The sequence below is a fragment of the Schistocerca serialis genome, chromosome 2, assembly GCF_023864345.2.
Source record: "Schistocerca serialis cubense isolate TAMUIC-IGC-003099 chromosome 2, iqSchSeri2.2, whole genome shotgun sequence".
NCBI classification, from domain to species: Eukaryota; Metazoa; Arthropoda; class Insecta; order Orthoptera; family Acrididae; genus Schistocerca; species Schistocerca serialis.
In genome coordinates this window covers 412107271-412119408 of record NC_064639.1, presented here as the reverse complement: position 1 = coordinate 412119408, position 12138 = coordinate 412107271, and the positions used below count along the sequence as shown (strand labels likewise).

Below are 12138 nucleotides of genomic sequence, written 5' to 3'. Positions count from 1 at the left end.
ACGTGTCTGGAGCGCAGTCCGGACCTGCTAGTCGGGGAGTTGCAATGCAGCAATAGTGCAGTCGGGTTGGAGCAGCAGTGAGGTCTGCGTCGACATGGCTCGCCCGACCATTGCCGCCATGCATCACTTGAACCGGGCCACGGTCTTGGTCGATCGTCGGTCGGTCGTCCTAGTGGACGACGCGTTTTGGCTCGCCGATCGTTCATGAGTCGGCTGTGTGTGTGTGCATCGATTCCCGATTTGTCTTCGAGCGTGCTTAGTTACTGTTGTGTATCGTTCAGGTCTTTGTGTGTTTGTCAATTTGTGTGTGTAATTGGTGTTATTTTCACTGGCGACTATTTTAGATGTTGTCGGCATTCTAAGAGGAGTCGGTCGGTTGCTGCGGACCAGGGAAGTCATCTCCATCCGGTGCAGTCGGCTGGGTCTGCTGGGGGTCCCTGCGCAGTGTCAGAGCGTGTGTGGAGCTGTCTGATCGCTACGAGCTTCGTGGTTCACCAACCCAGAACGTCAAAGTTCAGTAGTGGTTTTAACTACCCAAGCCACGTCCATTCGTGTTGTGTGGTTCGTTTCGGTGGTTCGCAGTTGGGGATGTTTTCCTGTGAGCAACACCGAGTGTTTCTGTTGGGGAAATTTAGCTGCTATGTGTTGCAATTAACTATATTGCTTGATTACAATTCAAGTGCACTAGCGGAATTTTCTGCCTTGTGGCCGTTACTGTTCTGGTTACCTGCCCTGGCCACTAATGTAATTTTAGGCAGTGTCCTTTCCTCACCTGTTGTCGCTGTCCAACACGGTGTGTAATTTTGACAGCTTAATACATATACATATTTGTCTGTGGATAATCACGGCAGTCACATTTTGTGTTTGAATTCTCATGTACCGATTGGTGACAAGCAAATCGTTGTGTCGGTCGGTCAGTGGCTGTCCCCTGGTTGGGTTCCGACGGATCAAGTGTACTTGGGCTCACCACCTGCCTCACCTGAGTGAACGAGGGCAGACCGACCCACTGAAGGCTTCTGAGTGCTGTTGTCTTTACTGTCTTTCTCACCAATGTTTAATTGTCAGTTTATAATCTATCATAGCCAATGATAAAAGAAAAATTTCTTACTTTTACTGTGTTTTATGTAAAAAAGTTTGAATTCCAGCAAGTGGATATTTGCTAAAAGGTAATTGCCATTGTGTTGTCATTTCTTTTAGTCTGGTGTCAGTTACTTAAAATTTAAGGCTTAAGGTTATTTTTTTTAATTTTGGTAAATTAATTGTGGGCCTTCAGCCTTGGAAATTTGTTCTTAAAATTACCTTTCAACCTTAAACATTACAGCTTGGAACCTTATTCTAGAAATTACCTTTCAAGCTTAAACATTGCGTCCTTGCCTTTGAAAGGTTATGGTAATTTATTTTAAAATCTTGAAAATTTTATTGTGGGCCTTCAGCCGTTTGTATTGCACCTTGCATATGCCTGTTCTATCCACTTTTACCTTGAGGCTTTTTATGTTTTAATTATTTTACAGCCTATTTTAACTGCATTTTTATCTCGTTGATTTTTAAGATTTCTTGTTTGGAGGCCTTGCATTTTGAGACTCGTAGTTGTAAAGGTTCGATTATGTGCCTCTTTGGTTGTAAATGTGTAATTAGATTATAAAAAACTACAATGTTAACGTGAAACTTACCCCAACCTTATTTGGCCCTTTCCATAATCCTAGTCACCTGTTCTGCCCAACGGGTTTAGCTGGCGTTTCACTGGTAGCAGAGCGTGGTTACACTTAGTTACGGTCACTATCACTCTTGTTCCGATTGTGTCTGTGGCATCGTACTGTTTGGCTTGTTATTGTTTCAGGTGTTAAGATAATGGCAGTCAGACAGGGTCCGAGGATTGGCCTGCTGAGAAGAGAGCGTCTCGTTTATGAGTTGGCAGTAAGGCGTCAGCCGACTGAGGGCAGTGCTCCAGAACTGGTAGCACGTTCGCGCGCTGGCATGCTGCAGCCGGTTGGCGTCACGTCGGCTGTGATCGGAGAGACAGGAGCGGCAATTGGGTTTCCTTTAAGGCTATTGAAGGCCTTCAAGACACTATTTGTCTTCTAGAGGGAACCCAACCTGGTGACAGTCAGCTGGATTGAGTGCGGGCACTGGTAATCCGTTCAGACATTACCTTAAAGTTCTGGTAGCTCTTTGGTCATCTTGTGAGGCTTAGCTCAGTGCCTTCTACTGTGTAGGGCTGTCGGGTTGCCTGGGGAATGTTTCCACTGCATTGTTGAAGTTCGAAGAGTGTCTCTCTATTTTCCTTGTTGGCTTAGCAATGGCTGTGAATTGGTCGTCTTGCCAGACTTAGGTCGGTATCTTCCCGGGGCAGGGAAGTCAGGTAGCCAGTGGGCATGTTTCCTCTGCAGGGGTGGGTCCGACCGAGTGTTTCGCTTGCGGCCTTTGTCGACTATTTTCTTGTGCCTGCTAGTTAAATTATTTCGGCATATCACACCCGGGTTCTTGTTTGAGGGGTGGGAGGTTGAGCCGTGCATGGCTCGTGTTCCCGCCATCATGTATTTTACACCCTGTTTTTAACGTACTTCCACCTCGTTACGTTAATTTAAATTACTACTGTCACTGAGTTGCTGCTTTGCCTGACTGTGAACAGCGCTAGCAGCGCGTATCGATATATCCCTTCTCGTAGTATCTGTGCCGGATTGCTATTACTGCCCGGTCGTTGTCTGTCGTAAGGGAGTTCGGGTCGCGAGTTCGGGCTGCCAGCCAGTTGGTACCCGTCTGGAGCGCAGTCCGGACCTGCCAGTCGGGGAGTTGCAATGCGGCACTACTGCAGTCGGGTTGGAGCAGCAGTGAGGTCTGCATCGACATGGCTCGCCCAACCGTTGCCGCCACGCATCACTTGAGCCGGGCCACGGTCTTGGTGGATCGTCAGTTGGTCGTCCTGCCGGACGGCACGTTTTGGCTCGCCAGTCGTTCATGAGCCATCTGTGTGTGTGTGCATCGACTCCCGAATCGTCTTTGTGCGCGCTTAGTTACTGTTAGGTATTGTTTCGGTCTTCATGCATGTGTTTGTCAGGTTGTGTGTGCAGTTGGTGTTATTTCCACTGACGACTATTTTAGAAGTTGTCAGCATTCTGAAAGAAGTCGGTCGGTTGCTGCGGACCAGAGAAGTTATCTCCGCTCGGTGCAGACGGCTGGGTCCGCTGGCGGTCGCTGCGCAATGTCGGTGTGTGTGTGGAGCTGTCCGATCGCTATGAGCTTCGTGGTTCACCGACCCAGGACGCCAAAGTTGAGTAGTGGTTTCAACTACCCAAGCCACGTCCATTAATGTTGTGATGGTTCCTTTCAGTGGTTCGCAGTTGGGGAGGTTTTCCTGTGAGCAACACCGAGTGTTTCTATTGCTGAAATTTAGTCGCCATGCGGTGCAATTAACTTTATTGGTTGACTACAATTCGAGTGCGCCAGCGGAATTTTCTGCCTTGTGGCCATTAGTGTTCTGGTTACATGCCCTGGCCACTGACGTAAATTGAAGGAGTGTTCTTTTTGGGTGAAGTTAACTATATTACCTTATTTCAAATTCAAGTGTACCAGCGGAATTTTCTGCCTTGTGGCTGTTAGTGTTCCGGTTACCTGCCCTGGCCGCTAACGTAATTTCAGGCAGTGTCCTTTCCTCACCTGTTGCCACTGTCCAACATGGTGTGTAATTTTGTCAGCTAATACATACATCATTGCGGATTACCACGTTCGTAACCTTTTGTGTTTGAGTTGTCATGTACTGGTTGATGGCAAGCAAGTTGTTGTGTCGGTCGGTCAGTGGCTGTCCCCTGGTTGGGGTCCGACGGATCAAGTGTAGTTGGACTCACCACCTGTCTCACCAAAGTGAACGAGGGCAGACCGACCTCCCTGGAGGCTTGTGAGTGCCATTGTCTTTATTGTCTTTCCCACCAGTGTTTCATTATCTGTTTCCAGCTATTTAAAATTTAAGGCTTATGGTTATATTTCTTTAAAAATTTTGGAAAATTAATTGTGGGCTTTTGGCCTTGCAACTTTATTCTTAAAATTATCTTTCAAACTTAAACATTGCGGCATTCTGCTTTTAAAATATTATGGTAATTTATTTTAAAATTTTGAATTTTAATTGTGGCCTTAAGCCATTTGTATTGTACCTTGCATATGTTTGTTCTATCTACTTTGCCTTGAGCCTTTACACCTAGCTGTGATATGTTTTTTTAATTATTTTATTTGCTATTTTAACTGCATTTTTATCTTGTTGGTTTCTAAGATTTCTTGTTTCGAGGCCTTCAGCCGTGAAAGAGTTGCATTTGGTAAAGGTTCGGCTATGTGCCGCTTTGGTTGTAAATGTGTTATTAAATTACAATTAGAAGGTGAAACTGACCCCAAACTTATTTGGCCCTTTCCCACAATCCCAATTACCTGTTCTGCCCAGCGGGTTTAGCGGGCGTTTCAGTATGATCAGCAGAAAAAGTGAGATGGTGTCTAACTCAACTACACGTAAGGCCTCACAACCGCTACGTCACAAAACAAAGTAAACGCGAAATTTTAAAACAGCTCCTATCGCTCGACAGAGGGAAGGCCCCATTTCACAATGGGGTGTACGTAAGCTTCTGCATTGAATAAGTATGTACCTATCTCACAGACGTCCATTTCTTATACACTGTGCAACAATATTAAAGGATCACGTCTTCGAAACCCCGTAATTGTCTCCCATTGGGAAACGTAAGTTTGAAATTTGACTCAATGGTGCCTACAACCTAGCTCCGTAATGGTGCAAAAGCGCGGCGCCCTGTGACGTCACCATGGAGCTAGGCGACGCTTCAAACAGCAAGGTGCCAACACATGCGAAAAAAAGCCATAGATCAGAAGTTCATCTGAGGTGTAAGGCGGCTTAATGATGACTCATTGCCACAAAATTTCACCACAATTCTGCTCAACACCACCATGGCCGTGTCACACGATTGGAAGGTCGTCACAGCCCCTCTTACACACATTTCACGCCATCTTTTGACGTCTCTGCGGCAGAGGTTAGAAGCGTGACACCAAGCGTTGAAACCACGCCGTATTCTTATGGGTGGCCAAGGAAAACATTTCAGACCCACCGCCACTCAGAACTGACACGAAGAGGCCTCAGCGGCCAGTATAAAGGATGCTAATGAAACCACTCCTTTCGCTGGTGTGTGTGTGTGTGTGTGTGTGTGGGTGGGGGGGGGGGGAGGGGGGAGGATGAGGGTTGATTTCCACACTTTTCCCGACTGAAAGCTACAGTTCGCAATGCGATGAACAAGGGGGAGATCCTCTTGCGAACCTTTCACAGTGCTGACACCGTTGGACGTTTTAACCCTTCTCTCAAGACGTTGTGGGGCTGCATCCCCAGTGAACGTGTTCGCATCCCTTCGGAGTGCAGCGCGACCAAAATTTTTGCTCTCGTGTAGGAGCTGAAACCAATAGGGACCGTTTAAAACCATTTGAACGCGATCCGAAGCAGAAAAGGGCACCTGTGCATTTTCAGCCTTCATGTTTTCTACTCTCCCGTGGCGTTTTTACTCTGGATACACTTACAAATGGGTGAATAAAACGACAAAGGGTGCCTCTAAGATCTTCCAATTCGGTAACACCCTTGGTACCAACGACTCAACTTTCTTGTGCATTTTACAAATGTACCTGTCAGAAGCTTAGACGCAAATTCAGTCTGGCGACTGCTCTGTTGCCTGAAGGCAAGCAAACGCCACATAAGAGGTGTCGGACCGTCAGATGCTAGAGCAGCTCCTGAGCTGGTGTGAAATTTCCGAAGGTGCATTTCTAGCGTGCTCAACAAATGAGTGTGGGTAGCACCATGAATATTGCCAAACATGATGTATTCTTTTTGCAGTTCTCTAAAGGCATCGCATAGTTTCAAAAAAACACATTAACTAAAAAAATCTGCATCTTTTCCAGATGTACACATACTATTATGAGCCTAGCAACAACATTAATTTTTCAGATATCTTAAGTTCCGATTACTGTTCATCCTTCTTAAGTCATACTCATTTTAGTGTCCTGATGGAATACTTACAGGGGTCAGTGGCTTTTTGTCCATGCCTATCTCCACAAAGAAAAGATCAAAGACCAAAGGAAAATTAGTCTTCGTGTACTCGTACGGTTTGGTGTAGTTCAGGTGGTAAATTTGACTCCATCCACCAGTACTGCCCCACTTGAAAATGATGATCTCCACCTGCAACGAAACCACTGCAAGTCAGTTTAGAACTGTTGTTGAAAAACTTTCTGAGTGAAGGTCACTAGGAGACAAGTCTGGAGAACACTTAGTCCAAACATGTACAAATATGTAGTGACCTTCCAAAAGCGCAACATACTGCGTGTGAGCAAAAAGAAAGTAGTAAATTTAAAGAAATTGTTGCACCCGTCACTTAGCTAATGGAAACGATATACATCTCCGCAATACTTTCTTAACCAATGCAATGAAATGTCTTTACTACTCTGCAAACTCAATTTTCTGTATACATTTTTCAGAGATGAAAATGTGAGCGTTAATATATATATATATATATATATATATATATATATATATATATATATATATGCAATGCGATGAACAAGGGGGAGATCCTCTTGCGAACCTTTCACAGTGCTGACACCGTTGGACGTTTCAACCCTTCTCTCAAGACGTTGTGGGGCTGCATATATATATATATATGACAGAAGTTATGGGATAGCGATATGCACATATACAAGTGACCGTAGTATCGCGTACAAGAGGTATAAAGGGGCAGGGCATTGAAGGAGCTGTCATTTCTAATCGGTGATTCATGCGAGAAGGTTTCCGACGTGATAATGACCGCACGACAGGAACTAACAGACTTTGAACGTGGAGTCGTAGCTGGAGCTAGGTGCATGGGGCATTCCATTTCGGAAATCTTAAGAAATTCAGTATTCAGAGATCCACGATGTAAAGAATGTGCCAAGAATATCAAATTTCAGGCATCACCTCTCAGCACGGACAGCGCAGTGGCCGACGGCCTTCGCTTATCGACCGAGAGCATCGACTTATGCCCAGAATTGTCCGTGCCAATAGACAAGCAACGCTGAGTGAAATAACCGCAGAAATAAATGTGGGACGTACGATGAATCTATGACGTACGAATCGATGGCGTCAGTGGGCCTTGGCAGCAGACGACCGACGCGAGTGCCTTTGCTAAAATCACCGCATTGCCTGCAGCGCCTCTCCTGGGCTTGTGACCATATCGGTTGGATCATAGACAGCTGGAAAACAGTAGCCTGATCAGGTGAGTCCCGATTTCAGTTACTAAGAGCTGGTGGTTTGATTCGAGTCTGGCGCAGACCCCACAAAGCCATGGACCCAAGTCGTCAACAAGGCACTGTGTAAGCTGGTGGTGGCTCCATAATGGTGTGGACTGTTTACTTGGAACAGACTGGGTCCTCTGGTTCAAGTGAACCGTTCGTTGAGTGAAAATGGTTACATTCGGTTACTTGGAGACCATTTGCAGCCATTCACGGATGTCATGTTCGCAAACAATGGCGTCGTGTCACCGGGCCACAGCTATTCACGACTGGTCTGAAACACATTATGGACAATTCTAGCGAATGATTTGGCCACCCAAATCGCAACGACATGAATCCCATTGAATATTTATGGTAATCGAGAGGTTAGTTCATGCACAAAATCCTGCACTGGCAGCACTTTTGCAGTTTTGGACGGCTATAGAGGCAGCCGGCTCAATATTTTTGCAGGATACTTCCAATGTCTTACTGAGTATATACAACGTCAAGTTGTTGCACTACGCCGGCAAAAGGAGGTCCGACACGATGTTAGGAGGTATCCCATGACTTCTGTAACCTAAGTACACAAGTTGAAAGGAAAAACGAATACACATCAATAAAAGTTTTGCATCACCCCAGTTCCCAAAACTCCTGAAGACAGACGATGACTGTGGATTTTGTATCACAGTCACAATCCCTTTGACTGTTCAGAGACGTCATTAAACCCGCCCAAAGATGTAAACAACCATGCACGGCAGAGCCTATTAGACGGAGGCGGTCCGACAGCCGATGAGTTCCAGTCATTCCACCAGGAAGGAGGTACACAGCTCGTGTTGTCTGTAGTTCAACCATGCGTAGACGGTCAATACCGCGATTCGATAAAGTCCGCATTGTTACTTTGTATCAGGAAGGGCTCTCAACAAGGGAAGCGTCCAGGCGTCTCGCAGTGAACCAAACCGATGTTGTTCGGATATGGAGGAGATACAGAGGAATAGGAACAGTCGATGAAATGCCTCGCTCAGGCCGCCCAAGGACTACTACTGCAGTGGATGACCGCTACCTACGGATTATGGCTCGGAGGAACCCTGACAGCAATGCCACCATGTCGAATGATGCTTTTCGTGCAGCCACAGGACGTCATGTTACGACTCAAACTTTGCGCAATAGGCTGCATGATGCGCAACTTCACTTCCGATGTCCAAGGCGAGATCCATCTTTGTAACCACGACACCATGCAGTGCAGTACAGATGGGTCCAACAACATGCCGAATGGACCGCTCAGGATTGGCATCACGTTCTCTTCTCCGATGAGGGTCGCATATGCCTTCAACCAGACAATCGTCGGAGACGTGTTTGGAAGCAACCCAGTCAGGCTGAACGCCTTAGACACACTGTCCAGCGAGTGCAGCAAGGTGGAGGTTTCCTGCTGTCTTAGGGTAGCATTATGTGGGGCCGACGTACGCCGCTGGTGGTCATGGAAGGCGCCGTAAGTACTGGACGATAGGCGAATGCCATCCTCCGACAGACAGTGCAACCATATCGGCAGCATATTAGCGAGGCATTTGTCTTCATAGACGACAATTCGCGCCCCCATCGTGCACATCTTGTGAATGACTTCCTTCAGGATAACGACATTGCCCGATTAGAGTGGCCAGCATGTTCTACAGACATGAACCCTATCGAACTGAGGGATCTACGGCAAATCGCCGTTGGGGAGTGGGACAATCTGGAGCGACAGTGCCTTGATGAACTTGTGGACAGTATGCCACGACGAATACAGACATGCATCAATTCAAGAGGACGTGCTACTGGGTATTAGAGGTTCTGGTGTATACAGCAATCTGGACCACCTCATCTGAAGGTCTTGCTGTATGGTGGTACAACATGCAATGTGTGGTTTTAATGAGCAATAAAAAGGCGGAAATGAAGTTTATGTTGATCTCTATTCCAATTTTTTGTACAGGTTCCGGATTTCTAGGAACCGAGATGATGCAAAACTTTTTTATTGTATGTATTTTATTCTGTAAAGAAATACTCCTCAGTAATTTAAAGTCCTTCATCAATTAACCCGAACATTAGTTAAATGACTGAAGAGTAAAATCTGTAGTCACCATGCTGCGTTAGAATGTAACCGGTAGTAGAAACTGACCAATAAAACACTTCTAGTACATTTGCAATATTTTTCATTTTTTTTAAATCATTTCTTTGAGCTCTTTTCGTTGCCTCACTTTTTACTGTGTACCAAATACTTAGTATCCTATTGCTTATTGAAAACACACACACATCTTTAGACTTCCACAATTCAATTTGTACTGTGATACAGTATTGTAATAATCTGTATTAATTGAGGTTAAGTACGATATTCTTTTGGTTATTCCTTATGTTCACCATTCATTTGTTTACCGGGTTTGAGAAAAATTTGATCTTTAGATAGAGGTCAGTTGCTTAGGGAAACAACTGTCCGTGCAGCCTACGCTTGTCGCAGAATACATTACATTTGTAATTGTTGCAGGTATATTTTGTATGTATTTTCAGATTATATTTTAAAACTACTTCTTGAAGTCCTCAATTCCTATATCGTTAACTCCTCGAGTTATATTCTACGTATTTATTTATGTCAAACATCACAATCTCACATGCACACACTAGTGCACCGTTATATAAATGGCTATTATGTGCAGGATTTTCAGTATGCTTATGCACTCGGAATGTGTCTACAACAATGTTGCTAACTGAACTGCTGCTACTTCCCATAAGCCTGGTTGCGTACTGCACAGGCTGAGCTAGATTACGTGAAGTGGCGAGTTACTGTAATATAGCTGTAGAATAGATTACAGTGTATATCACCCAAAACTTGCACCATAAATTTTGCGGAAATGTGCTACTGAGGTGCGGTTTCCTGAAAATGGATTGGTAACCAAGGTCTCGTATTGTTAGCCAATCAACAGATTGTACACTATTGGTCATTAAAATTGCTACACCACGAAGATGACGTGCCACAGACGGGAAATTTAACCGACAGGAAGCAGATGCTGTGATATGCAAATGATTAGCTTTTCAGAGCATTCACACAAGGTAGGCGCCGGTGGCGACACCTACAACGTGCTGACATGAGGAAAGTTGCCTACCGATTTCTCATACTCAAACACCAGTTGACCGGCGTTGCCTGGTGAAACGTTGTTGTGATGCCTCGTGTAAGGAGGAGAAATGCGTACCATCACGTTTCCGACTTTGATAAAGGTCGTATTGTGGCCAATCGTGATTGCGGTTTATCGTATCGCGACACTGCTGCTCGCGTTGGTCGAGATCCAATGACTGTTAGCAGAATATGGAATCGGTTGGTTCAGGAGGGTAATACGGAATGCCGTGCTGCATCCCAACGGCCTCGTATCACTAGCAGTCGAGATGACAGGCATCTTATCCGCATGGCTGTAACGGATCGTGCAGCCACGTCTCGATCCCTGAGTCAACATATGGGGACGTTTGTAAGACAACAACCATCTGCACGAACAATTCGACGACGTTTGCAGCAGCATGGACTATCAGCTCGGAGACCGTGGCTGCGGTTACCCTTGACGCTGCATCACAGACAGGAGCGCCTGCGATGGTGTACTCAACGACGAACCTGGATGCACGAATGGCAAAACGTCATTTTCTCGGATGAATCCAGGTTCTGTTTATAGCATCATGATGGTCGCATCCGTGTTTGGCGATATCGCGGTGAACGCACATTGGAAGTGTGTATTCGTCATCGACATACTGGCTTATCACCCGGAGTGATGGTATGGGGTGCCATTGGTTACACGTCTCGGTCACCTCTTGTTCGCATTGACGGCACTTTGAACAGTGGACGTTACATTTCAGATGTAATACGACCCGTGGCTCTACCCTTCATTCGATCCCTGCGAAACCCTACATTTCAGCAGGATAATGCACAAACTCATGTTGCAGGTCCTGTACGGGCCTTTCTGGATACAGAAAATGTTCGACTGCTGCCCTGGCCAGCACATTCTCCAGATCTCTCACCGATTGAAAACGTCTGGTCGATGGTGGCCGAGCAACTGGCTCGTCACAATACGCCAGTCACTACTATTGATGAACTGTGGTATCGTGTTGAAACTGCATGGGCAGATGCATCTGTACACGCTATCCAAGCTCTGTTTGACTCAATGCCCAGGCGGATCAAGGCGGTTATTATGGGCAGAGGTGGTTGTTCTGGGTATTGATTTCTCAGGATCTATGCACCCAAATTGCGTGAAAATGTAATCACATGTCAATTCTAGTATACTATATTTGTCCAATGAATACCCGTTTGTCATCTGCATTTCTTCTTGGTGTAGCAGTTTTAATGGCCAGCAGTGTAATAATACTTAGAAAATGTATTTTTTATGAAAGCACATTTTTTAAATGGAAAAATGCCGTTGACATTAACAAACTAAAAGTAGCGTAAATCAGAATGTCAGTGGTGTTTGTTGCAGGATTTTAGTCCGAGCCGTTTACGAGATCTATTCTGAAAACTTCCCACCCCGACACTTGTACAATACCTGTGGTAGCACACGCTGAAGAACGACACGTTTGTATACACTTGTGATGCGGATTCTGACCATTAAGGAGACAACTGACCATCACAAGTTGTGTTGGAAATGACCACAGGAAGTGGCAATACACGCTTCGAGTCTGGTATGGAACGACTGCTGCACACCTGCTAGCATTTCAGAGGAGAAAACTGAGCAGGATGGAGTGATACGTCGTAGCATACCAACGGGTGTAGTTGGTACGTCCTTGTAGACAGAGTCTATGACTTTTCCCACAGGAAAATTCTACAGGCGTCAAATCCTGGGAACGGGTCGGCCAAGGTACATGTCC

The 12138-nt window shown here is 45.6% G+C and overlaps 1 protein-coding gene across 3 annotated transcripts in view; it reads right to left on the bottom strand.

Annotated features, from left to right (window-relative positions):
- Positions 1-12138, bottom strand: part of LOC126455578 (uncharacterized) — a 213670-nt gene that overhangs the window by 77802 nt on the left and 123730 nt on the right. For all 3 annotated transcript variants that reach the window (XM_050091334.1, XM_050091335.1, XM_050091333.1), the window contains exon 3: positions 6050-6208. In XM_050091334.1, coding sequence (XP_049947291.1) covers positions 6050-6208 — 159 coding nt within the window. The remainder of the gene's footprint in view (positions 1-6049; positions 6209-12138) is intronic.